This window comes from Xiphias gladius, chromosome 11 (genome assembly GCF_016859285.1).
Source record: "Xiphias gladius isolate SHS-SW01 ecotype Sanya breed wild chromosome 11, ASM1685928v1, whole genome shotgun sequence".
NCBI classification, from domain to species: domain Eukaryota; kingdom Metazoa; phylum Chordata; class Actinopteri; order Istiophoriformes; family Xiphiidae; genus Xiphias; species Xiphias gladius.
Window position 1 is genome coordinate 677,744 of NC_053410.1, and position 27,826 is coordinate 705,569.

A 27,826-nucleotide genomic window follows, 5' to 3' on the forward strand; every position below is an offset into this window, starting at 1 on the left:
CAGTGGAACAAATTTCTAACAAATTTTCAATTAATCAAATTATGTAGACAGAAATCATGTGGAGTAAACCCGGGGCTTTTGGGGCCCCTGGGGGCCCAAAGGGGCAGTTCCCCGGTTGGTGATCCAGCCTTGCTTACCGTAAATTAACAATCAGTGGATTTCTACTGTAATTAGGATCAAAACATGATAATGGAAAGTGAAACCTTGATGATAAATGTTATATTTTAATCTGTTTACTGTATGTTTTTGGCTGCCAAAATTAAAATAAAACTATTTGATCAAATGAAAAACTTTAAAAAAAAAAAAAAAACTTTTAAAGTTCAGCCATTTATGAAATTAACCATTATTAACCAAATTTGATAAAATCTGGACATAACTGGAATTTAAAGTCCAGTTAGAAGCTTAGGTTAGACATATTTCCCAATCTGAAGATTCAAAATTCATTAAATGTTATTACATTATTATGACACAATGTTAACTGGGAAATTAGTTGTCAGTTTTGTTTTCTTTTTATTTTTCAGTTTTGCAGTAGTCATGCATTTTCAAACAAGAAAATAAAAATGGAGAAATTGGATTTAAAAAATGTATTTTAATTTTTTTATTGATTTGACATAATTATTATTATTTTTGAATACTGGCAGCCACAGGTTTCCACATGCGCATTACGTTTTCTAACTCCAGTCTTAAACCATTTTATGTGTAAATTTCTTTTTCCCCCTGAAAGATCCTGAAAATCAGCTCTCTGGGTATGTTGAACTGTGACATGTACAATAAAGTGTAACTAGCCGGGTTAGTGCTTGTTCATTCTGATCAATTAAACCTAAATGAAAACATTCTGCAGCGTTCGTGTTTTGTTGATGATGATAAATGAAACAAATAAAGGTCCCAGTGTTTCCAAAAATACTTTGTTTTTTATTCACCACCCTGCTGAATCTGTACATACATATGATAATAATAAAGAAACTTTTTAAAAATATTACATTTAAATTACATTCATTCACAGAGCTTCAGTCAGGCCGATCAGCGCTTAACAGACAGTCAAACTATAAAACACCAACAGGAATAAAACATTAAATAGTCTCTTATTTTTCAAAAAAAACACATATATAAGACATATTGTACTCTGAGTACAATACAATGATAAACACGCAGACGGAGACATCTTCATTTACATCCTCCTCGGACAGGTCCCGTCTTTTAGAAAGGACCCGACGCTCAGTCCGACTCCCGGAGGACCATCTGACTCTTGTGGTGTCGGCTCTCGTTACGTTAGCTTGACGTTAGCATTTCTGGGAGCACAGAGAGGTCGCTAACGGAGGTTGACGCGTTTACTGTTTTAGTTCACTAGTTTAGTGCAATCAGTTGTTTAAAAGCCGCGGACGAGTCACTCACAAAGTAAGTACGCACGTTTTTGTCCGTTAACTTCACTGGTTTCAAAATGTCCTCAAGGCTGTTAGCTTGCTAACGCACTGATATCTGTAGTTTCATTACCAGCTAACAAATCAGCATATCGGTCAATAACATACCAGCGCGTTAATGTCAGATTTTACATCAGCACTAAACATGTTATTATGCTAGAATATTGTCCACATTGTTAATCATTCAAAAGAAGATGGAGGAGCTCCACGCGTGTGCGTTTGGCGGCACTTCCGTACGTTTTAGCGCCAAGTGGGATATATTTCGGAAAAATTCGACCTTCTCAGTCGTAAGTGCGACTTGGATGCCGACGGTATTTACAGGTGGGAAACTGGTAGTGACGGTAACTCCATCAGGATGTGAACGCGTCATAACGGTTAGTGTGCAAATGAGCGACCGAGAGCGAAAACTTTGCATAGTAACAAACGATGTAACAGCTGTTCCTCGATTGGCTGTGCCCCCTGAGAGAGGAGCCAATCCCTGTGCTCCCAGAACAAAAACGTCAGTCCTGTGCGACGCCTCCGGCCTTCAGCTGTGCTCGCCCGACTCGCCGGCGCCCTGCCGCCGAGGCGAGGAGGCGCACCTCCCGCCCTCCTCCTGCTGCTGCTGCTGATGCTGCTGTTTGGAGGAGCTGGACAGGTCGATGGCCACCTCCTCCTCCGCCTCCTCCTCCTCCTCCTCCTCCTCCAGCAGCTCCTCCTCCTCCCCCGCCTCGTGCTCCACCTGCCGGGCCTCGCCGCCGCCGCCCCGTCGCTCCGAGGCGTCGCAGAAGGAGTCGGAGCGAGTCGGGTCCGCCTCCAGGGGGCTGGAGCATTTTTTGGCCATTTCTAAAGACTTTTTGTGCATTCCTGTGAGGACGGACACAGAGACGGAGATTCAGTCTTATTGTCACACAGTTTACACTCATCGTATAAAAAGACCCAACGTGACATTGAACACATCATTTGTTTCGGGCATCCTGTCGCTCACCCCTGCAGACACAGTTCGGGGCCCCTAAGACCACACGGCTCCCTCAGTAACGATATCTGTTCGCGGCGGGAACACGTACACGTCTGCTTTTCTCTACGTGTGAATGGAGGACGCTCTGACAGACTGTTGCCGAGGACCCAGGGGAGGTTTTTGGACGAAGATCCGCGGCCCTTCCTCCGTCTGTGCGGCCTTGTGGTCTCACACGTTTATCATTTACACTCAGTGTATAAAGATGCGATACAGTAAAGTCTCAGTATCCTTCGATGTGACTGAAACAAACGTTACTGCATTTGCACGTACTCACACAGAAATGCCCTTTTTACATTAAAGTCTGCGAAGCCCCGAACTGTGCTTGATATCATTTGACTTAACGTCTAAAAGTAACAGGACTAAATGCTGTGGAGTGAATGCTGTTAGATCAAAACCTTTTCCGAGGACCGTCGGTCTCGTCTACTCTGTGATCTATCACTTGATCCCGGTAACCGATGCCTCAGATTTACACAGCCTGAAGTGGATTTTGTCGATAACGCGACGGGGACATTTCCATGTAACTGATGGCGGGGCTCGATGTGGGACCCGCCCCCGTGTTAAACCGGGCGCGGGCCGGACACGGACCTTACTGGTCTCACGCTGGGTTCGACCCGAGTTTTTGGAGCATTGACTCAGTTGCTCGGTGCCTTTTTCTTGACATATTTGTCAGCGAAGCCTCTGACATTGGCCCGAATCCCTTCACTTTCACGGAACACCCAGAAACGGACCCAATAGCTGTGGCACGGTTTTGTTGTTGGATGAAAGTGTGAACTCCCGCTGTTGCATCGGTATCCTTCGACGGTGTGTGTTCGGTGTGTATGGGGCCTGTGTATTGATGCGTGGTGTGGTGCGTGTGCGTGGCACTGACGTGCATGCGGCTCACCGAGCAGCCAGGGGGCGCAGGATCCCATCATGCCGTTCTTGGCGGAGTTGAGGATGGACTCGGGCAGCGGGATGGAGTGTCGCACCATGGCCCCGTAGAGACCGTACTCCGCCATGACGCTGCTGCGACCCCAACACTTCTCGCGCTTGCGCCACTTGGCCCGTCGGTTCTGAAACCACACCTGGGAAGGATAGAAGAACGGTACACGGTTTAAAGCCAGGCCTGGAAAAAAAGGGCAAGGAACAAAACAACAACCCCGAAACCAGAAAGACACCTGGAAACATCAAAGAGGCGTGAGAAGTTTAGTGAGGGAGACGACCGGAGAGATGTTTGCAGAGTCTGAGGTTGACGTTTTGGGCCAAATGCAGGGTCGTGAAACCGACGGTCCGCTTTCACTCTGTGACTCAGGCGTTGACAGAAACGTTTCCCCAGATTTTAAATCTCACTGACATTTGATGGAGGCCGTGCATCCTGAGCTTCCCACCCAGATTGTTTCTACTTGTGAACATGATCAGATTGTTTCGTTCGAATCTTTTACAAACTGTAGAAAAAGCAAAACTACTCAGTCATTCACAGGATCGAGCAACAGCAAGAGGAGGGTCGGAAAAATGAAGGTGAACTGCGGCAAAATCGTCATTTTCTTGAACAGAAAAGTTCGTTTTTCACCTCTCGATTAGAAGTTTGACAAAAATAAATGACTCAAGGTCCTGAGCAAACTCTGTTTGATGATGAAGACCGAGAGCTGCGGAGAAAGCTCCGGGGAGAAGAAACTATTAAATGGACCTCGAGTAAAGATTTTTTAGAATAATAATTGTAATGTATAATTTTCATTTTTCCTCTTTCCCGTCCAATAATCTTCGTAAGACCCCTCAGATTTCTCCCGTGACCCGCTGGAGGGTCCCCGACCCACATGCTGGGAACCACTTATCCCAAAACATAAAACCATGTAGTAGAATGGTTTTGTGAGCGTCGTTTTTCGGAGACGGGGATCTGTTTTTCCTCAGTCTTCCCCTAAACGGCCCAGAAACAGTTCATCTTGCTTTGCGCGTTTTTCCCGGTTGACTTTAGGAGGAATTGGCCGATGTGAGAACAGGATCGGGCCCTTTGGGCTTTTTGTCTCAGTTTTCCTCCTGAGCGTTTTGTGTCATTTAAAATCTGCCCCATAAACTCTGGACTCCTTCACGAAGACTTTACCCGGAGGGCGGAGGAGTCTGGTTGGTCCCTGCTGAGAAATGTGCCAGCTCACCTGTATTCTGTCCTCGGGCAGCTCCGTCTTCATGGCGAGCATCTCGCGGGCGTAGACGTCGGGGTAGTGGGCCTCGTGAAACGCCTTCTCCAGCTCCTCCAGCTGGTGGGAGGTGAACACCGTCCTGCGGCCCAGAAAACACCATCAGACACCGGCACATTTCCCGCCTGTGTTCAGCGGCTTCGTGACCCTGCAGGACGCGTCTGTGTTTCCTCGGCAACATGATATTTTTATAGTCTGCTCTCTGTCTCCTTTATCTTTATCTTTTTAAAAAAATTTTGATTCTTTTTTACGTCTTTTTTTCTGTTGCGTTTTTATTCCGATCGTTTTTTTTTGACATCAAGAAAACAAATAATGAAAAAAACAATATTTGTTTAGTTTTTTTAAATAATTTAAAAAAAACTATTATCAATCATAATTAATGTCATCGCATCACTTTAAGTGTCGCATTAGCTGCTTGTCGAAATGACGACATGGGATTTATAAGATGAAACCATCAACCTGAATTGAGTTTTTATTTTTTTAATTTAATTTTTTTGCGGTTGAAACAAAGAAATCTGAATAAAACGCGTCTCTGTTCCGGTGTTTAGCTTCCTCCTTATTCGCAGACTGACCAGGATAAAATGATCAGATGTACAAACATCGTTTCATTGGAAACTCGATGTGTTCGCTCCGCTGTTTAGATCCTGGCGGGTCAGGTTCAGCTCCGCTTCTGCGGCAGCTGCGACAGATGTTTGACAGACTGAGGGTTCCCGCTCTCACCTGTGTCTCCTCTTCTTTCTCTTCTGAGAGTTTCCAGAGGTTTTGGAGTCGTTTCGGTCGGAGAGACACTCTTCATCTGCAGGAGGAGGAGAAGAAAACACGGTCACTTTCACCCTGACTGTGTCTCCGATGGACACTCGACTAATCACCCAGTTCACCTCATTCATCTACAGGAGGAAGAAGAAAAACGACGCTAATTTACCGTTGTCTAAAAACCTATTCTGACTCAAACAACAGTCATCAGAACGTCTGGGACCTGCTGGATGACCGCTGATCATCAAATGATAATAATATTCATAGTAATGATGATAATGAGGCCAAATTACAACTGAATTCAGTCAAATTCATCTAAAAACAATTGATTCAACGGCTTTTTAACAAGGATCAGCTTTTTTCGTTTGCTTGTTTTTAATGCAGCAGCAACATTTTCCAGAACCTCAAAACTGGACCTTTCCTGACAGCGAAACCCGAGCGGAGCCGAACTGAGCCGAGCCGAAAGAACATTTTTTATCAGAGCCACAGATGAAAACTCAAACAAAACGCAGCATTTAGAAAACAAGAGAAATAAGGAACGAGGAGATGAAACGTGTGTAAAAGGCCAAACCTACAAAAAGCTGCAGCTCAACATCCTGTTTTCAAAAAGGCGAAACAGCTTAAAAACCCGAGTGGAGCCGAACCGAGACGAAGGGAAAGACCCATTTTAAATCAGAGGGAAAAAGAGGAAAACGAAAAGTTTTTTACTTTAAATTTAACAAGCTGTTTGTTTTGTTTTTTTACAAAGAAGGAAACGTTTTAGAAACCCGAGCCCAGTCGAGCTCAGACGAACCAGACTGTCCTTTAAAAAAACCCGATCTAGAGAAAAAGACAAAACTTGATAAAAGAAAAAAAAAAGGTTTTGTTCAGACTGAAAAAAACAACCAACCGAACTAAACTGCGGTGACAATAATCCGGTTTCAGCAGCACATCAGGCCACTGTAAAACACAGAAAAAGGGTCGTGCCGAGCCGTACCGGAGTAGGCGTCCCTCTGGGCCTCCAGGTTCTGCAGGTAGTGGCTGTCGGCCCGGGCCTGCAGCAGCGGCAGGTGTCCGGGCAGGAAGCAGGGCGCTCCGGCGGGCTGCTGGGCCGCCAGGCTGCACAGGAAGCCCAGGCCGAGCGGCAGCGACCCTCCCGGAAAGGAAAACCCGCCGAGGCCGCCTCCGGCTCCCTGCGGCTCCGTCCCGGGCCCGGAGCCCGCCGCCGACAGGCCCGAACCCGGGAGACCTCCGGGCTGCTGCCGCGCTTGCAGGTCCGACTCTAGGCCCAGCAGGTCAGTGATGGCAAAGCCTTTAGACCGGAACCCGGAGCCGTGCAGCCGGGACTTATCGATCCCAAATCCCGGAGATAAGATCTTCACTTTGGGCTTCTCTTCGCCGACCTCCTCCCGGCCCGTCATGATGCTCATCGGGGAGTAAACTCTGGTCCTTCTGGAGGGAGGAAGACGACGATGAGGATGACGATGATGAGGATGATGATGATGGACAGACCGGGGCAGTTCGGGTGGCGGGCTCCATTTATCCGGCCCCAGTCTCCAGGGATCACAGCAACATCCAATCAGAAGTGAGAGCTCCGGCGGGGGGCGTGTCCCTCGTTCCTCCTCTCAATCCCAGAGGATTAATTGCCACCAATTTTCCTTCAATCCGATCAGGATTTTCTCTGCGCACAGAGGAGGAGGAGGAGGAGGAGGAAGAGGGAGAGGAGAGTTTTTAATTTATGTTGTTTATCTTTGATCAGAGTCAGAGAGGTGGACACCAGCACCATGAGCCGGTACATGAGCCTCCTATACACTAACCAATGAACAGGCTGCAGGATGTCCCCCCAGGACCTGATGACCCAGGATCAGTTTCCCCGCCACAGGTCTGGTCCGATACCCAGCGCCTCAGGACCTGAGCAGTTTGTTCCCCTTCGTCCAGACTGATTTCACTTCTCTTAAAAACCGGAGGAAAGAGAGTTGATGAAATAAAAGGGAAAGGTGTTGATTCTCAAAGGCAAAAAAAATCGACTGAGATGTGGCAAAAAAAAAAAAAAAAAGGGAGAAAAGAAACGAGAATCACTTAAAAAAGTCAGTGAGTCTGGTCCATCAGGTGTTTTTTTATTCGTTCGTCCAGTTCTTCGGTGAATGGGGCCTGTACGGGAATTATGAAATCCTCATTATTCCTCATATGAATGAAAAATGTGATATGAAAGAAATACAATCAAAAACAGACCGTGTAAAGATTAAAGCTAGAGACTGATTCAGGTAAGAAATTAAACAAATGAAAACCACCGTGGTTTGCTGATTGATTACTGATGGGAATCGATACCGGACCTAATACGGTACATAATGAAAACAATTAGGCAACATTTACAAAGGGGCAGGGAATCATCAGACTCGTTGCATCTTGACACAGTCGGAGAAACGTTTGTTGTAGTTTATTACTTTTACAGTTTTGATCCTTATAAAGATTTTTTCTTCCCCTTTCCGGCTCTGAGGAAAAACGAGCTGCCGATTTTCGTCCTTCCAGTTTGAATTCGGGAACAAAAACAGTTAAAGCCTGTTTGCTTCAGTCCGACACAAACAGACACAAATAAAGAGCCATAATAAAAACATTTCAACAGTTTTATCAAAGCTGTAATCTTTAATCTCCATTTCATTTGACTCGGACTCTCGGTGAAACACTGACGCAAAAAAAGAAAAAGAAAAACAGAGAGAGGGAGATTAGAGGGGAGTTTAAAAACGGCCCTAAATTTGCTTTAATTATCTCTGATAAGCAGATTCCTCTAATTGCTTTTTAAAACCGGTTGACCATTTTTACCTTCGAACACACACACGCACACACACACACACACACACGCTGGCCGCGGCCTGCCTGCAGTCAATCTCCGGGGATTAAACGCCAACTTGGCCCTAATTTCCAAACGGACTTTCATCACGAGGAGCTTGATTCTCCGTAACTGCTGATTTTCACTGACTGTCTGTGAATGTGTCGGAGGACGAAATCCCACCAAACCGCTTCTGCTCGTTTGAAATGTCCCTCAACTGCTCCTGTACCACAGAGGAGCCGAGCGCGTTTCAGCCGCGCGTCGGTAGCTTTCACTTGTTTTGTCATATTTACCTGCTGCAAACTAATATCACACATGTAAATGTAAATGTTTATATATATATATATATATATATAAAACCACTAGAAACTGAGTTGAGGTGAAGCTTCTCTTTTTTTAAACTCTTCACGTGGAGCAAAAAACTGATTCTGTCTTTTTCTCTCAGGTGATTGTTATTATTGATTGTTATTATTGATTTTCATTATTGACTGTTATTATTGATTTTTTTTTCTAGCTATTAAACGCTTTGAGATGATGATGTGACTTAATTGACCATCGGGGGAAATTCATCAGTTAAAGAATAAATCGGTAAAATAAATAAATATAAAACGAGGAAGAGAAGAAATTAGAGAGACGCCATTAAAGTTGCGTTGTTGTGTGTTTATACAGCCTCATATTGATCAAGTCGACAAACAGGTGTGACACACCTGCTCTGAACAGGTGCTACTTCACCCAGATTCTGTAACTAGACCTGTGATGATTGTCATTGACAGACGACGACAGTGTTGTACCGAGGACCCTCGCTGACGTCGCGATCGATCCCGTCGTCGCAAACCGGGTTCGAATCGGTCTTTGCTCGAACTGGTCCTGTGCAAAATAAAGGGGGACGTGGCATCGGCACAGAAACCAAACCAAGACATGAAAAAGTAAAAATTCGATCATAACTGACGCAAAATGAAGAGGAGGAGAGAAGCAGATCCGGCTGCTGAAGGTCTCAGCGAATCAGTGAGCAGAAAGACGTTACACCGTGTGTGTGTGTGTGTGAACATCTGCAGTTGATTAATGAGGAGACACCGAGGAAAACCCTTCACAGAGAGCTGAAACATCTGGAGTCGACCCTCCGTCTGTCCACACGTGTCCAGGAAAATCCTGTAAACACACACACGAGACCGACGTCCATCTTCTCCCCTCACTGTCCCAAAATGTTGAACTGTTCCTTTAAGCTGAGTTTTACATCAGAGCTCGTTCAACAATCTGTTCAGCGCCAGAGTTCAGTTTGGTTTCTCTTGCGCCACCAGCAGGACAGAAGGGCTACTTCCTGCACATGAAATATAAACCTCCACAGCTTAGCTTGAAAAGGATTAAGTTCTGATTCTGGATTTCTCTTTTCAGAAATGAGCTTGAACCATCAGGTTCCCGCGCACACCAGATTTTAGCTGAACGTCTTCTTGACACCAGATAAGACACGAGTTGGACAGGATCCATGTCTTGCTTCTGAAGTCATCGTCTGGTTGGGACAAGTCGTCTTCTGGAGCTCACACCAGATATTGGATCCGTCGTTCCGTAAAGCAAAGGGCTCCTGTGGAAACGAGACGACGTGTCTGCGTAAAATCTGGTCTTGGGTGAACAACATTTTTAAAAAGTCTGATTCTGCAGGATTGTTCAGTGGCTCTTTGAAAGTCTGATCTATCGTCTTTCTCTATAACAAACCACCAGTTGAGCATTGATCATATTGCAGATTTCTTTTAGTATTTTTACGTCTGCTACTCTGCTTATGCAGAGAAAAATGCCGACAGAAGAGATGAGCCACTAAAACACACACACACACACACACACACACACACACACACACACACACACACACACACACACACACACACACACACACACAACACACGCACACACACTCATTCTTCTTCTGCAGCTTTGTCTGCAGTCGTGATAAAACGATGACGCAGCTTCAGAGTTTTTGCAGATTATAAAGGTTTTCACAAAATCAGAACATCAGTTTGACTCGTGTAAGCTGAAAAGAAGGCGCTGAGGTTGGATTAAACCGTGTGTGTGTGTGTGTGTGTGTGTGTTCACCATATAAACTTATGTTCAATTTTAAAACAATGTGGATTACCATTATATGAAGAAGGAGATTGATTGATTATGTGGGTTTGAATAATCTTCAGATTAAGGTCTTTTATTCTTTTGTTTGCTCTGAGCTTTTGATCCCGGCCCAGAGTTTATCTTCATCCTTCATGTCTCCATCGTTTTATTTCGGCCTTTTGTAATTAATTTGCCTGCCGTGTGTGCGCGGAACAGGGAGCGTTGCGTGTTGAAGGACCGGAGCGGTCGCCGATCAGAGATCAGGCCCAAAGCTCGCCCGCCGAGCCTCATCTCCAGCCCGACGCGCGTCGGGTGCCGCTGGAGGTCCCGGGATTCATCTCCAGGTCTAACAAATGGGGGGGTCGCCGGGGTCGTTCCGGTCCCGAGGGGGTGCGACAGTTTCAAAGACAGACAGACAGACAGACAGGTAGATAGAGAGACAGACAGATAGAGAGACAGATAGACAGACAGACAGACAGATAGATAGAGAGACAGACAGATAGATGGACAGATAGACAGGTAGATAGAGAGACAGATAGACAGATAGATGGACAGACAGACAGGTAGATAGAGAGACAGATAGACAGATAGATGGACAGACAGACAGATAGAGGGACAGATGGATAGACAGACAGACAGACAGACAGATAGAGAGACAGATAGACAGATAGAGAGACAGATAGATGGACAGATAGACAGATAGAGAGACATATAGATAGATAGATGGACAGATAGACAGATAGAGATGGACAGACAGATAGAGAGACATATAGATGGACAGATAGATGGAGGGACAGATAGATGACAGATAGATGGACAGATAGACAGATAGAGAGACATATAGATAGATAGATGGACAGATAGACAGATAGAGATGGACAGACAGATAGAGGGACAGATGGATAGACAGATAGATATAGAGACAGATAGATAGAGAGACAGGCAGATAGATTTGATTTTTAAAAAACATTTATTAAACCCACATCATCACCCAATGACCAGAAAGAAAAATATCAAAAAGAAGAGAAGCAAAAAACAAACTGTCGCCAAAAACACATTTTCTCTCAGAAATTAACAATCAGCTCTCCCTCCCCCCGACAGAACATAAGACCCCTCCCACAGCCCAAATGTGCCTGAAGTCCTGCAATAAGAGACAGATAGAGAGATAGAGAGACAGACAGACAGACAGACAGATGGACAGATAGATAGATGGACAGACAGACAGACAAATAGATAAATAGATAGATGATAGATAGATAGATGGAGAGATGGACAGACAGACAGATAGACAGACAGATAGATAGCGCATCCACCCCCTGTACACCGCGTCAGTGTCGGTCCTCCAGTCCAGTCTCCGGTTCTCATAGTCCCCCCACAGCTCCAACCTCCTCACCATCATGATAATGGCTTTGGTCGTGGTTCTCCTCCTCCACCACCTCCAGCAGCTCCCTGTGCTCAGACTCCCCCCGCCTCCGCAGAGTGATCAGAACCCCTGTCCCCTGCGGCGCTCCTGGGTTTCTGACCCCCACATCAGACAGGAGCTCCGGGGCCCAACGAACCGGGGCCTTTCATTGTCTCCCCCGCAACCACCGAGCACTGTAGAGCTGACAGACTGTAATTTTACTGTGGAGTCCAGTTGGCTTCTGTTACTGACCTCTGTCATCTTGCTAGTTAACATGATGGTTGTTAGCTCCCAATGTTTGTTAGCTCGTTAGCTAATAAACTACAGCAGCTGGAATTTATGTTGGACTTTCTAAATTACAGACGATACTTCGACAGTTAATTCTCTCCTCTGTACAGTGGTGACAGTAGTTCGAAGGTAATGCTGTTTTCATTTGGATAGAAAGTGCTAATTCAATAGTCTGGATCGATGCAGAAACATCTGGATGAGGCGGTAAACAATGAAACTTGATGATTTGATAGTGGAATAAGAGAGCTTCCCTCCCTTTCTTCCCTGGACACGTTTAACTGAATTTTCCCTCCCTCCGTGGCCGCTGACTGAAACCAGTCCCGTGTTTAATAAAACCCTGATGGGCTCATTGATTATTTTGGCGTGGATGGGTCGGCCAGCGCGCATTCAGAGGCTCCTCAGTGAAAGGACGAGGCGGGTCTCCCCCGAGAGCTGGTTCGAGCCTGTAAACACTCATCAGGGAATAGGAGACGCTTCGCATTGAGACCAACAGCTTCCCCGGCAGCAGGCGCTCGGCTCGCTGATGAACGCATTACAGGCGCCTTGACATCAGTCGACCGTTCACACCGAGTCAGTCACACAGGCCTGTTTGAGTGTCCCCTCTCACTCCAACACCTCTTACCTCGGACTGTTTCATCGGTAGCAGTGAGGGCCGTGTAGGAAGAGCTGGGTCTTCATCAGTGCGTAGAAAGCTCTGAAATGTGGAGTCTCTCTGCTGCTGATCTGAACTGTAAAGCTGATTCCCATCTTTTTTTAAAAACCCTTATTAATGTTAGAGCTAAGTTCTATTTTCCAGTTCTAAAATATCCCTTTTGTTTTATTCTGTATTTCATTCTTTTCATTTTATTCATCGTGGTGTATTGTAGTCTGTTCTATTTTTAGACTTTTAATTATCTGCAGTGTTTGAGTTTTTTTGTTCATTGTAACTTTGTTGTGAAAAGTGCCGTATAAATAAAGTTTATTATTGTCATTATTAAGTCTCTGAGCCGGTCTGGATGTAAACTACATGTTCTTATACTGTATCACTACACAAATAAAGAACATTTCTTAATTCAAAAAATCAGTGTAAAAACTGATTGATAATTTGCAATGTGATCAGAAGAATCAGCAACGGATTAAAACATCAAAAAAACACTGGTAACCTGGTAAAATGAAACGATCTCCTCTGTTGTTAATGAACAAAATGAAGATGATGAAGAGGTGAGATGTGGTTCAAAGCCATGGAAAAAGCTAGTAAGTGGACCTTTGAGTAAAGGATATTTTTTCTAGAAAGAACTACTCGGATGTGGTTGGACCTAAACTCTTACTTTTATAAAATCATTTCAGGTTCATTTCCTGGGTTCCAGTTCATTTCTACAAAAATTAGCAGTGTTTTGGCAACACCCTCACTTTTACTCAGGAGATAGTTTCAGAATAGGGTGTTCCTTTACTCACCAAGAGCTGGAAAGCAGCACCAGCGTTAGCTCTGGTTTTTCTTCCCTTTCTATCACTTCTTTTCTTCTGCTGAAGTTAGCATGCTAGCCAGCTAGCGCCAGCCCGTCCTATCGCCGCAGCGTCCAGTCTGTCCTCAAGCAGTAGCTCTGCTCAGAGGACGGATTCTAACCTCTGGTCTTGTAAACACAACGATAGCTGAGGCTCTTGCTGAGCGACCATCACCACCACCACCATAACCACCATGACCACCATCACCATCACCATCACCACCATCACCATCACCACCATCACCATCACCACCATCACCATCACCACCATGACCAACATGACCACCATCACCACCACCATCACCACCACCACCACCATGACCAACACGACCACCACCACCACCACCATCACCATCACCACCACCACCACCACCACCATGACCACCACCATCACCACCACCACCACCACCACCATGACCACCATGACCACCATCACTATCACCACCACCACCATCACCACCACCATCACCACCACCACCACCACCATCACCAGCACCACCAACACCACCACCATGACCAACATGACCACCACCATGACAACCACCACCACCACCACCATGACCACCATGACCACCACCACCATGACCAACACCACCACCACCACCACCATGACCACCACCACCACCACCACCATGACAACCACCACCACCACCACCATGACCACCATCACCACCACCACCATGACCAACACGACCACCACCACCACCATGACCACCATCACCACCACCATGACAACCACCACCACCACCACCATGACCACCATCAACCACCACCACCACCACCATCACCACCACCACCACCACCAGCACCACCAACACCACCACCATGACCAACATGACCACCACCATGACAACCACCACCACCACCACCACCACCATGACCACCATCACCACCACCACCATGACCAACACGACCACCACCACCACCATGACCACCATCACCACCACCATGACAACCACCACCACCACCACCATGACCACCATCACCACCACCACCATGACCAACACGACCACCACCACCACCACCACCACCATCACCATCACCACCACCACCACCACCACCATGACCACCATCACCATCACCACCACCACCACCACCACCATGACCACCATCACCATCACCACCAACACCACCACCACCACCACCATCGCCATCATCACCATCACCATCACCACCAACACCATCACCACCACCACCACCACCACCATCACCACCACCACCATCACCATCACCACCACCATCACAATCACCATCACCATCACCATCACCATCACCACCACCACCACTATCACCACCTGCTACCAGCAAGAAACCACATTGTGTAGCAGAGTAAACTTACGTACAGCACCGTTAAGACTCTAAGATCATAAAACTTATCTTTTTAAAAGCCTTTTACTAACATCATGGTTTGTTTTAATTTGGTTTCCAACATGTTTGATCTTTTCCAGCTGATTGATTATTTCACACTGTTTATCTTAATTTTATTATTCATTTATTTATCATTGGGTTTTTATTTGATCTCTATTTTTTAGTGGATTGATTTTATTTAATTTTATTGTACTGAATTGTTTCACATGGATTTTCCTGTGCAAAGCACTTTGTAACTGTGTTTCTGAAAAGTGCTTTATAAATTAATTTTACCATTATTATTATTATTATCATTATATATATATATATAAGTGTAAAAGTTCATTCTTGATCATTTTTTACTCTCATCTCTGCACATTTCAGTTGTATCTAAAAGTTTTCATCGGCAGATGGAGTTAGCTTTTCGCCGATGAAGACCTTTAGATACAACTGAAATGTGCAGAGAAATCTAGTAAGTGGACCTTGAGTGAAGAATATTTTGTCAAAAACAAAACAACAAGAAAAGAAAAGCATGTTTAAACATTTTCTGTGACATTTCCTTCATTCTTACGGGATGTTGTGTGTTTAACTGTGGTGTTTTTGTAGATGTATGTATATTTTATAGATAAATCGATAAATAGAGCATAAATCTACACCATGACACACATCTTCTGAGGTTCGTACACGACGGGAACCTCTGATTATCACCAGCACCAGTAGTGCACCCGTTTTAAGGACCATCCCAGTGTTTGTGGATGTTTGAATCCAACATTGACTCTATTTACTTTACAAATTTGCTAGTCATTTCCAGTAGCAGTTAATTGTAGGGAAATGAACCTAAAGACATCAAACGTGAAAATATTCATTTATTTCAGCGCGTTGGGAAAAGGTCCGGCGTCGTGAGGTTCACACAGTTTGTAGTTAACGGAGCTAAAACGTGCAGATCTGCCAGTGTGCTCCTCAAAAAGCAGTTTCGACAGTTTCCGCTCCCCGTGTGGGTCACAGCGAGTGTTGCGAGTGCTAATGAGACCAATTAAAGCAGCAGCTGTAATTAAATCAACGACATGCTGCTGGTGCGTGCAGCGGGTCGGGCCGCCTGTAAGCGATAGCAGTAATTCAGCTGGCAGACGGCCGCAGCTCCCCGGGGTTTTTGTTGTTCATTGTTTTCGCTGCTCTATTGTTTACCACCGTCAACGGCAACAATAGTCTGGCCACGCGTCCACCCCCCCACCCAGGGTCTACACCTACAGCCCTCTGTGGCCCACTAATTATTCATAAATGCACATTTATGCAAATAGGCCGGATAGATTAACCTAATTCGGTGATGTAAACAACTCCTGGGTCGGGATTAAAGTTTTTAAATTAGACTGGAGCTGTGTCTGGAAGTCTGGACCATATACTCTTATGTGTGGTCTGTACCCCCCCTCGCCCCCCCCTCCCCATCCTCATTTACATTTTGTAATCTCAGCCCTTAAAGTGCATGAGGCCAAGCCAGACAAACAACAGCATCCAGAGAAAGCTCCAGTCTGTCTGCTGCCATTAGCACTAATGGCTAATGATTAAAAAATTTAATACTGTACGGAGACTGAGTGTGTCTGGTCCGTTTCTTTAGCCGGCCGCCACCGGGCCACCAGGCGTCACGCCGCCTCCGACACATGATGCCAACGCGTGCCGCTGCGGCCAATAAGCTAGATGCATTATGCTAATTTAAAAGCTCGACCCAAATGGATAATTACATGTAGGAGAGCGACTGGTTGTTTGTTTGTTTTCTTTCCTTCGTGAATTCAATTAGCGACTTCCTGCAGGTGTCCTGAGACGGCTCGGTCACAGGGGGCTGATGGGAGAAAATAAAACATTTCACCTGCAGAAGAATGAAAAAGCAGAGCTGTTTGCTCACAACACGAACTCTGCCTGCTCACAGTTTCCCGTGGCAGAGGAAGACACTTTCCCGAACCGACACCTTCAACCTTTAACCCTGACCCTGAAACCCTCCCCAGCCTTCATCCACCCCCCCTCCCCCTTTCCCTCTTTCTGACCCTAATCCTGACCTTCATCTGCTGCCGACCGTGCAGAGAAAACTGACGCCATCTTGAATCAAGCTCGTACAAACGATGAGAACTTGTTGAAAGCGGAGGTGAAAAGCGCATCCTCCCTGGTTTACAGCGGCATGAGGGACCGAAGAAGCTCCGGAGGCTGGTAGACGGACTGATGGGTGGGAAACCGTCCATCTACCATCAAACCTACGAGGAAGGAGCATAATTATCCACACACCGCATGTCGGTGCACGGCCGCTGCTGTAACGGCGGCTCAAAGTTTGAATGGTCGAGGCTTCAGACAAAGGAGGATCCACTCCACCGATTAATGTTTTCTTTTAGTTCTTTATGTTTGATCTCTGCTGAAATTCTTGAAACTCTGATTTGAAATTCAGCGTAAAAGTAAAGTTGACTTACTTGCAATTAGAAAACAGCATAAAATGGTAATAATGGTGATGAACGACAGGACAGACAGATGGATAGATAGACAGATAGACAGATAGAGAGATGGACAGACAGATCTGCTTCTCATTTGACGGGAGTTTAAAGGTTCACTGCAAACAAATCCAGGTTCGATGCTGAAGTGAACAAATTGCCATTGTTCATGCATCTTTCTTCTATAAAAATCTGACCTGAGTAAAAGATTCACTTTTGCTGCTACATAACTATCACACGCAGGCTGTGGAGGTCAAACCGAAACATCTGAGTAAGCTCCACTCTGACAATTATCCGCGCTCTCACAGTCAGTGTGAATGTCTTCAGCTGCAGAGCTTCCTGCACCAGAGGCTCCGTGACGGATCCTCATTGTTCCACCTCTGGAAACCTCATGCTGTCACCGTACAGAACCATTCAAAGCCCAACAGGAAGTCTGTCGGTAAGGTGTTGCTTCCTCCTCCTCCTCCTCCTATCGTCCCCCCCAGCAGGACCTCCCCTCTGCGCCGGTTTCCTCGAGTCTCGTCTGTAATCCAGCTCTCCTAATCTGCTGTTACTCAGTGTAGTTTTGTTGATCACTCTTGCTCCAGTAAAAACCTCGGTTTGGAGGGAATCAGATAATCCACAAACGAAGGTTTGCGTGCAGCAGCTGATATGTGGCGTCCTACAGGTTGATTTTCGGCCCTCAGTGATAATAATCCTCCAGTTTAATGTCTTGCTCATTGCTTCAGTCGAGGGTTCGGATTTTACTTTCAGCCTGACGCTCTCTCACCTTGACACCATCTCTGCAGTTGCGTTTTTCACTCGCCTGATCGCATTTTATTGTGTTGAGCCACGTTCACCTTTTTTTGCCGACGGCCACGTTTAGGTTTAGGTTGAATACTGTTGTCGTCACGAAAGCCGGGCTCCTAGAATACCGGTCTACGGTGGCCCTGAGAGCTCAACACGCCGCACTTTAAGAAAGCGCACGCAAAGCGAACTGAGAAAACGTCTTCGCCTGCTTCACAACACATGCACAGCACTTGGAAAAAACATCTTTCAGCAACTGCAAAAACACAAACCCTTCGTACCACGATCAGACCTGTTCCCCACAGCTACTGTGTGTACAGGGCGACCACGGAGAGACAGGGTGGGGGCCTTTCCCATGTCTGTGTCCAGGGGCCCGTTGTCTCATGATCTGTCCTTGGGTCTGAGTGGGACCTAAGAGTGGTCGGCTAGACCGGAGCAGGACTGACAGATTTGAAGGGAAAGACTTGATGGTTTGCTTGGTGTAAATTAAGCGTTTTTATCCTGTTTCCTGTCTTTGAATCTTTGTATTTTCATGAGCAGGATTTTATAAAACAACTTATTATTTAGAACGCAACATAAAAACTCCCCCACGTGTCCGTGTTTGATGATTCTGTTTCTTCTGTCTGACCAACAGAAGAGATCATGTTTGCGTTTCTTACTGGAGAAACATTTCGGTTGGATTCGCGACAGATTTTGTCTCAGTATTTCACTGTAGATAGAAAAGCAGAGTGTTTCCTAGAAGAGATGTTATCTGCTGTTATTTAAGCGATCAATAATCCATCTATCTGTGAGTCTGTCCGCAGGATCAGTGCTGCCTTCAGGGTCCGTGACACACTCCCTGTCAATAACACCCAAATTAAGCAAATTGCAGCAGAAAGGGAAAAACAATCATTGTTGGAGCGCTCTGATCAGATCAGACAGGTTCTCCTTCATCTCTTCATATTCGCTGCTTATCTCATTGTAGCCTGCAATCCAAGTTAGCAGGGATTATCTCCCATGGAAAGGGCATTAAGAGGCGGATAACCTCAGCTTGGAAGCAGTTAATCTACCAGCATGTTAATGAGTCTTGTAGTGGATTGCTTAAATTAAAAGCAAATATCAACAGTCATTTGGCTAAAGGAGCCCAGCGAGTGCCTGGCCTCAATAATAATGCATTAAGTGATTTGAGTCGCCGGGTCGTTGCAGTAATCATGTAATGTGAGTGAAAAACAATAAAATTAACGGGTTATCAGGAAATTAAGGCGCTGCGGGGAAGAAGAGGGGGAGCTGAGTGTCTGTGAGGATACCGACTGGATTTCTGTCTCTCACTCCTTCACCTCAGAGAAAAAAACATTATTTCCGGGGGGTTTATTTGTCGTTTTGCCGGGATCGCTGCTCCGGTTTCCCCCATTTCCTCTTTCCTTGTTTCCAGAAAACACCATGAAATAAAAGTGTACAAGAGAGAAGTTTTTCCAGAAATCTGGGCAGAAATGTAAATCCTGACAAGATACTGCTGAAATATGTGAATATACAGTGAAAGCAGGTGACACGTAGAATATAATCCACACTGGAATGAGTCCAGGATGTAGAGTTAGTTCTCCGCAGTTTAGTTCACCTGATTACATGAGTCATATTCATATTCATGGTTCATAATTAATGTAGCAATGATTTGTAAACTGTTCAGAAGAACAACAGATTGTACAAAGAGTCCCCTTCGCTGGACACACACAGAACTGAAGAAAGAGCATGAACTTTACCGACCGCAGACTTGATGACGGTGAGAATTTATCACCGCAGCGCAGACATTCACGGGAAGGACAAACGCCATCGCAGTTCCACGTCGTTGTTCTTCATCATATCTTATAGCACAAAAGCTCGATCGGGATTAATTAACAGTGGACAGAGGCTCACTAAAGAAGGGAGAGTCCAAACTGGAGGCAGTTGCCACATCATATTCTCCGTGCGTCCCACTACAGTTCACATTCAGAGTCCACATCTGGACAAGGTCAGTCCGGATGACCCGAAGAGGTCTCGCTCTCCGGTTTCACCAGGACACCTTCGAAGCTGACTGTTTCAGTTTGAAAAAGTGCTCCAGCGTTTTCAGAGGTGTGAGGACCGAGCGGCCATCTCAGCAGCTAAGAGCCCGACTCCTGAGATGAGTTTTCGGTCAGAGTCCGTGGTCATCTTCCCGGGGACGACAGGCTCTGATGAAGACACAGTTGGGTGTCAGAGCGTAAATCTAATATTTAGCTTCATGTTTTTATCGGACAGTTTTAAGGACAGCGCTGCTCTGTGGAGCTTTGAGTTGAGATCAACTTGCCACAGTCCAGTCGGATCCAGTCAGGTCCAGTCAGGTCCAGTCAGGTACAGGTGGGTTGAAGTCGATCTGCTGTCCCGGTTATAAACTCATCTTACTGCATCCTACCGTCCTCTGCCAAGTCTCTCATCAGAGACTGGTACCAAAACCAAAAACTACCGTCACACAAATAACATGTTTCCACCTAATGTGACTTCACACTGTTTATGTTCTGAATGTTCGAATAGTTTTACGTTTTACAAAAAAATCAGTCAGTCTTTACTTTAACCTCATTATCCTGTATAATCAGAATATAGAGACGTAATAACTGGTTTATTTATCCTGTTTAATCAGAATATAAAGACGTGATAACTGGTTTATTTATCCTGTTTAATCAGAATAAAAAGACGTAATAACTGGTTTATTTATCCTGTATAATATGATCAGATCTCAGTGTTTACTAACGTCTCTGTTACCGGCTCCAACTCCTCCTGTGGACACTCGTCAGTGGAGGCTGCTGGATGAACAGACGATGAACGACAACAAAGTAAAACACCTGCGTATGTTGGTTTTTTAAGTGATAAATGTGTGACGTTGATTTTATTCTGGTAAAGTGAGGTGAGTCACTTCCCGTTTGGTTTTTTGGGGTTTTTTTCACCAGAATCCTTTGTGTTTCCTGACCTTTGACCTCTAAGTGATAAAAAATGAGGTGAAAGTTTATCTTTGATTTGATTAAGTTTGTGTTAAATCAGCTTTGCAGCCACTCCAATCGCCGTGCAGCAGATTGACTGCAGGGTTTAACATTTCACCGTGCTGATATTAAAGGTCAGGAGGCTGTAAGACAATATGTAATCTAACAATGTAATCTAATGTAATCTAACTTCACCACCAATCCGTGTTCAAACATCATCTCTGGAATATGTTTCTGTCTCTTTGCAGCCACGGCAGCAGAATGATTAAACTCGGAGGATTTCGTTCTCCTGAAGCTGCAGTGAACATTCATTTTCCACAGAGCTGGACTTTAGAAACGTATGTGAAATGAACATCGATCTCAGCCCTTCTCACAGAGCCTGATGCTCAGGGACCGAAACCCAGATGGAGATACACCACCACCCACGCAGCACCCGTCACACAAGACTTCAGGTCCTACATTAACCCATTATCCGTGGAATAACATGCTCGGTGAAAAGGAAAACTGGGTAAATTGTTGTAAACTGAAATATTTCATCCTTTTAACGGTACAATCACTCGAATGACTAATCATTCGTCAGAATGGTTGCCGATTCATTTGTTTGTCAATCATCTAAGTGATTAATCATCTAATCATTTCAGCTCAGGAGTCCTGGTTGGTTTCTGGGTGTCTGGGCAAATAATGACACTGACATGTACTGTGGGGGCCAACAGGGGCCCAACAACTAGTTTTCCCCCTGGGGCCCCTCAGATGGTGAATCCAACCATGAACATGTAGCTTATTATAAAGTCTGATTAAACCAGAGCAGAAAACTGAGCTTGACTGGTGTTTGTACCGGTCCCAGTGGGCTGGTCCTGGATCCACTGTGCTGCTCCGGTGACACGGTGGTTAGTGAATATTCAGACCCGAGGTCTAAAGCCCGGAGGGGGTTCACACACCCACTGAACGGGTCAATGTGGCAGTAGCGTAAAGCGCTTGATTGGGCGATAAGACTAGAAAAGTGCTGAGTAAGTGCCGTCCATTTAGCATTTAGCTGTACACAAAACGAAACGATGAGCTGATTCCTCTAAACTCCTGCGTGATGTTTTACAGTGCGGGTTCTAACAGCTGTTTGACTTTGGACTAAGAGGTGACAGAGGCTGGGTCACAGTAAAGGTCAGGAGGTCACCAAACCCATTAGGATTCATCCTCTGGGACCAAGAACATCCAAAATAAATAATCTGTCTGTACCTGTAGAGATGTGTCCTCTGACAGATTTAAAGTAAACTAGTACAAAAACTAACTAAACTGAGATGTGTGTGTGTGTGTGTGTGTGTGTGTGTTTACGCTTGGTGCTGACCGTGTGGGCTGCTCATGATTAAACCAGTGCTGCCCTATGGATTGTTTTCTGTCTCTTATATGAGCTTATTGAGGAGAAACTGCAGCTGTCAACATCTGGACTGATGCTAAACTCACGCAACATGTGTGTTAACACGTTACGGTGGTCGGGATAACTCTCTGCTTTTCACTGTGGATGAATTCAAACCGATCCGGTCACAGATTCCAGGTCCACAGGAGGGAGAGCTTAAAGGAACAGTCCGACATTTCTGTAAGCCCTTCTTGTTCCCAGATGTTTAGATATCGGTTTCGGGTCCAGGGTGGGGTTAGCCTAGCTTAGCACAAAGACCGGAAGCAGGTGGAAACTGTTAGCTCCATCAGAAGAGAAACCCCCCCCCCCTCCAATATAGTCTGTGTGATTTACAGGTTGTCAGTGAGTAGCAAAGTGTTTCTGCTCTATTACTTTGCGTTATTCAGTACTTTAATTTATTTTGTGCAGTTATGCACCACAGCTAAATACAACCAGGCGGAGCAACCAACATGCAACACTGTCTAATAAAAACTGTGTTTCTATAAAACCGAACTGCAGCAACAAACACGCTTTGTAGGAAGAGTCACTGTGACCAATGATGCTTCCTATTAACCTGATGAAGAAAGTCACAAACACCTTGATCCTGAATGAATCAGTCAGAACAACATCGACCTTTGGAGACTCCAGCATCGTTAAACTGGTTTATGGTTCTGTTCAGACTCTCACAGCACCTGGTTCAGCTTCAGGAAAGATCCTGGTCTGGTTTAAGACGTCCATCTCTCCTGAACCGTAACCAGAGACGGGACTCTGGATGGGAACCCGGTCCCGATCTTTGTGCGTCCTCCCTCCACCTCAGCCACCTCCTGGAGACTCTGCTGCTGTTGATAAATGCGTCGCTTCATTCAATCAAAGACACGTCGCCTCTGAACACGATCCAGCCAGAGATCCACCAGAGTCTCCTTCAGTTTAGCTGCGTACAAACGTGGTTTGTAGGACACCAGCTGTAACAGGACCGTTGACTCTTGCCCACTGTAGCTCAGCGTGTCCAGAGCGAAACCAGTGAACTGCAGGTCTTGAGCTGGAGACGTAGTGACGTGTCTTTCAGACCGGGTCATTCCATCCGATAGAATAGTTGTGTATACGTTCTTTGAGACCGGCGATCACCTCAGACACCTTAAAATTGCTTCCTTTACTGCCGAACGCTTTCAGCTCCTCAGCAACAGAACCAGCTCTGCTCACTGTGACGCACAGCATGATGGGAACGGTAGTTCTTCCTGTGTAACGGTCCGTCTCTGTGTGATCCCGCCAGAGATCGATGTTGGGGGGATTTCTGCCGCAGACGGTTTCACATGAACGACTCAAAACAAAACCAACAGATGGTAAAGACAGAGCGGGCTGTCGCCTGGATCTTGACTTCTTTTTATCCTCGGTCGGACTCGAACGTGTTGGATGTTTGCAGCTCCTGATGGTGGTGATCCAGAGGCAGCTCTGCTGTCTGTGTCTCACTGATTCACATCCGCGGTGACCAACTCGTGCTATTCAGACCGGAAATCCCACAACAGCATGTTCAGAGGCAGCGGGCAGACTTTATCCCGCCTGTCCGTGTCTGTCCACTGACCATCGGTGGGGCTGGAAAAGTCCGGAGTGTCCTTGGCTTCCCGGTCGTGTCTGCACGAACTCTGACCCGCAGTGTGCCACAGCTACTGGAGCCAGAAGGTCCTGATTTCACCAGTCAGGGCGAAGTCGGGTGGATCTGAGGAGCGGGACCGTGCCTCGCCATAATAACACACTCTCAAACCGTCGTATATTCATGCGTGATAAGGATAAAACGATCGCTACACTTATGACTAACGGTTCATAGAAGGTGACCAGACTGATTATATCTTTTCTAAAAGGTGGAAATTTCTGAAAAGGCTGAAATGCTAAAACGTAGCTTATTTCTCTGATTATCTCTTGAATTGGGTGAGACTTTATAATCCCGTCTGCGATTCGGAGCGAGGTTCGATTGTAGGAATCAGGTCCCAGTAAAACTCTGACTGGTTCCTGGTACCTACAGGTGCAGGACCGGGGAACTGAGGGAAATGGTTTTCACAGCCTTTTTCTTATTGTGTCATTCAGGAGCAGAACGGGCAGAACAGCCTCTCACGACATCACAGCCCACAGAGCTTATCTGACATACGTTATCGAGTATCGATCGGTCACTCGTCACGCGTTCAGCCAGAGTTCACGGATCTGAAGCTGCTTGGTGTTTGTCTCATGTCTCGGGGAAATACTGATCTTTATCGTCACAGGTTATGTGTCTCCCACCAGATGAAAAGCTCCCGTAAACGTGTCTCTTGGTAAATGGTTTGTCTGCTTGTTGAATGGATTTGAGTCAAAGTTCATTGTTTTCACTCACAACGATGCAGGATGGAGGAGAGGAAACGGATTTTCTGCACCTGTTCTCTGTGTCTTTGCTGAATAAAGTGCCTCCGAACTGTGGGAGGACTCAGTCTCTGCAGGATCAAAACATGGTTTCCTGCTGCGTCCTCGTCCCCCTCTGCAGTTTTTCATTTGGACGCAGCTGCATTATAACAATCCAATTTTCATTTACTAGCATGGCTCCTTTGTAGATGAGGCCTGAAGGGGATAAGTGAGTAAAACCACTTTGTTTCATTATATAATGTTGGAGCGGAGCAAATATAATAACATTAATGGGATAATTTAATGCAATTTTCTTTATTTGATGCACTCGGACTCTGACGGCTAATCTGAAGGCATTGTTTAGAATAGATTGAAAAATGAAAGAAGTCCGAACAGCTAATCCTCCGCCGAGGTCGGACACACCTGCCGCACCTGAGGGCAAACACCTGAACACCTTCGTGCACCATAACCGCGTCCCCTTTTATCAAGCAGGCGTCCGCACGCGGAACTCCTGCTCCCACTGCTCGGTATAACTGAGCCTAGTAACTGTGTTTGGGATGAATGTTAACAGAAGATACATGAAGGTTTTCCAGTCTTGAGCGGCTTTTTCTTGAACCGGTTTTTGCATGCACCACGTTGTGGTCTTGATGATCTGTTTCTTTTTCTCAGTGTTTATTTCTGCTTTGAGTGACGGTTTTCTTTGAGTCCAACGGTTGTCAGGACAAAAGGATTCTCAGCAGCCAATCACAGCGTTTTCCAGTGTTTCCCTTTTTCTGTCCTCGTGTGGAAACGTTCTTGTTCGCTAATAAGTCGCCCCACCGGCTTTTTGACCCTTAAAAATCCACCGTCCCACCTGTGGGACTCTTTGGCCTTGTAGTCCTGCTTCAGGTGTGTTTTGGTCTGTACCGGGCTCAGCCTTCCTACAACCTGGACAACTGTTTGAAAGCTCTAAGAATCAAGTCCCCTGATTCTCTCTGTTCAAAGCGTTTTAGGATCCTCACATCAGTCGGCAGCTGCTGACACAGATCTGGTTCAGACCTGTGGCTCTGGATCCAAAGTGTTTTCACTGATGCTGGTCTCAAGTTCCCTTTTTACACCAACATACTGACATGTCTGTGCCTCTGTAATGGGGGTGTCAGTTAACTGGTTAAGTATTTGTTTGGGCTTTTTTGCCTTTAATACAGCAGAGAGATGACAGGAAACGAGAGGAGACGATGATACGCAGTAAAGGTCTCCATCTAAACCTGGACCGGGAGTGTCGTGATCACATGGTCACCATCCAAAACGCCCAAGACACCAGGACGCCCACTACCCAGCTTTTCATGCATTTGCAGAAACTCTGTTTAGGGTTTTTGCACATGCATGATGCCAAGTTCAGGACTGTCGCACCAGAGACCAAGTTCACATCCAGAGTCCCGTCTTTGGTTCAGGAGAGATGGACGTTTTGGTCCAGTGTAAATAAACAGGTTGTGTCTGCGGTCACTGAACTTTTTCTGTCTTAAACCAGACCAGGATCTTTCCTGAACCTGAACCAGGTGCTGCGAGGGTCTGAACAGAAACGTAAACCAGCTTAATGAAGCTGGAGTCTCCACAGGTGGATGTTGAGCTGCAGGATCAGACATTTTGTTGGAAAACAAACACGTTGTCTGTGAACATTTGACTGATTCGTTCAGGATCAAGGTAATTTTGACCCGACAAACACGTAAATTAACGTTTCCTCATCCTGTTGATTGAGAATCCGGCGGCAGTTATGTTTCCTACAAATCGTATTTGCTGTCGTAAACTAGTTGTGTAGAAGGATCATTTCTAGGAGCCAGAGCTGCTCTCTGACGTTGGTGGTTTCGTGTGACTCACAATATCCAAATGAATGGGCTGTGAAATCACATTATAACTGCATCTATCACATCAGGGTCTTTCAGGGTCTTGAAAGAGCCGGTTTTCAGATAGTGCTTTACTGTTTCCTTCCTTTGCATCCTGGGGTCCTTCACCTTTTAGGATCTGTTCTATTTATGAATGATTCCACAGATCTCCGCCCTCTCTGGTCCCGGACCATCCAGGTTTCAGACAGAGGATGTGAATGTCTGACTGATGGGGTTTATCTTCATTTGTCTTCGACCATTTGTTTAAACTTTCTAAAGAATCTGACTTTAGAAAATAATCCTCCAGTCCCGAACCTGTCCCTGCAGGTTTACGCTCCCAGGTCTCTTCTGTGGCTAATGGCTTGTTTTCTGGACTAACCAGCAGAGTTAATCCTTCAGAACAAGAACACGCTGAATAATAATAAAAATAATAGATAAAAAACGCTTTAATCTGCCTCTTAATGTTCCCACAGTTGTCTAATCCCGATCTTATTTGTTCCCTGGTCTGCAGTGTATTTTCCTGCGGGATGAGATGGTGTTTAATCGACTTTGGGAGAATTAGTCATTCCTTATTACCATCGTGGTTTTTACAGGACTTTCCTGGAAAATCCCATTCAACACACATTTTAATTTCATTTCTGCGGCTCAATCATGTTGAGGGCAATGTAAATAATCCAATAACATTAATCATCATTTCTTTTCCTTTTTTGAAGAGTTTTTTTCCTCCAAAAATAGACCAGCGGCAGGCGGATTGGACGGGCGGAGACGCTGTCCTTCACTCTCCTTTATTGGTTTTTTAGAAGCGCTGATGGTTTTGTAAGATGTCATCATGACCCCAATTACTCAGCAGGAGCAGAATATTTCTTCTGTTAATCTGAGAAACATCAGAGCTGCTGCTTTCATCCAGTTTCCGCCTCTCACCAGCAGCCTCAGTCTCAAACTGTCTTTTACTCTGATCTTTCTCTTTCCTCATCTGCTCCTTTGTTCTTTTCCTCCCTCCTTGACTTTTATATCTCAGTGTCCTTAAAACGGTCGTTCCTCACCTTCCTTCTCCCCTTTTTTTGGCTCTTTCTTTCCACGATTTAAGTCTTTCTTTCCCTCTTCTCGCCTGCTCTTACGAGCCAAAGTTTTTAGCCTTTTGACGACGTGATCACAGAATGACCAACGATCACATTTGATAGATTTTCAAGGTTATTTTTTGCAGCCTGCGACCTGATTCATTGTATGAATCAATCAAGT

General features: G+C 45.6%; 1 protein-coding gene across 1 annotated transcript; it reads right to left on the reverse strand.

Annotated features, from left to right (window-relative positions):
• Positions 1 to 1,191: 1,191 nt before the first annotated feature.
• Positions 1,192 to 6,804, reverse strand: vsx1 (visual system homeobox 1 homolog, chx10-like). The gene is made up of 5 exons (XM_040139541.1): positions 6,316 to 6,804; positions 5,307 to 5,382; positions 4,545 to 4,668; positions 3,284 to 3,479; positions 1,192 to 2,264 (listed from the first exon to the last, which is right to left on the reverse strand). Exons 1-5 carry the CDS (start codon positions 6,746 to 6,748, stop codon positions 1,945 to 1,947), a joined length of 1,149 nt encoding a protein of 382 aa, XP_039995475.1. The 5' UTR covers positions 6,749 to 6,804; the 3' UTR covers positions 1,192 to 1,944.
• Positions 6,805 to 27,826: the final 21,022 nt, after the last annotated feature.

Bases quoted from the DNA above. Each gene is read 5' to 3' on its own strand.
- vsx1 (XM_040139541.1), bottom strand. From the start codon at position 6,748: ATGAGCATCATGACGGGCCGGGAGGAGGTCGGCGAAGAGAAGCCCAAA. The intron at 5,383-6,315 runs GTACGGCTCGGC...CTCCTCCTGCAG, and splicing joins CCAGAGGGACGCCTACTCCG to ATGAAGAGTGTCTCTCCGAC. The intron at 4,669-5,306 runs GTGAGAGCGGGA...TCTGGGCCGCAG, and splicing joins AGAAAGAAGAGGAGACACAG to GACGGTGTTCACCTCCCACC.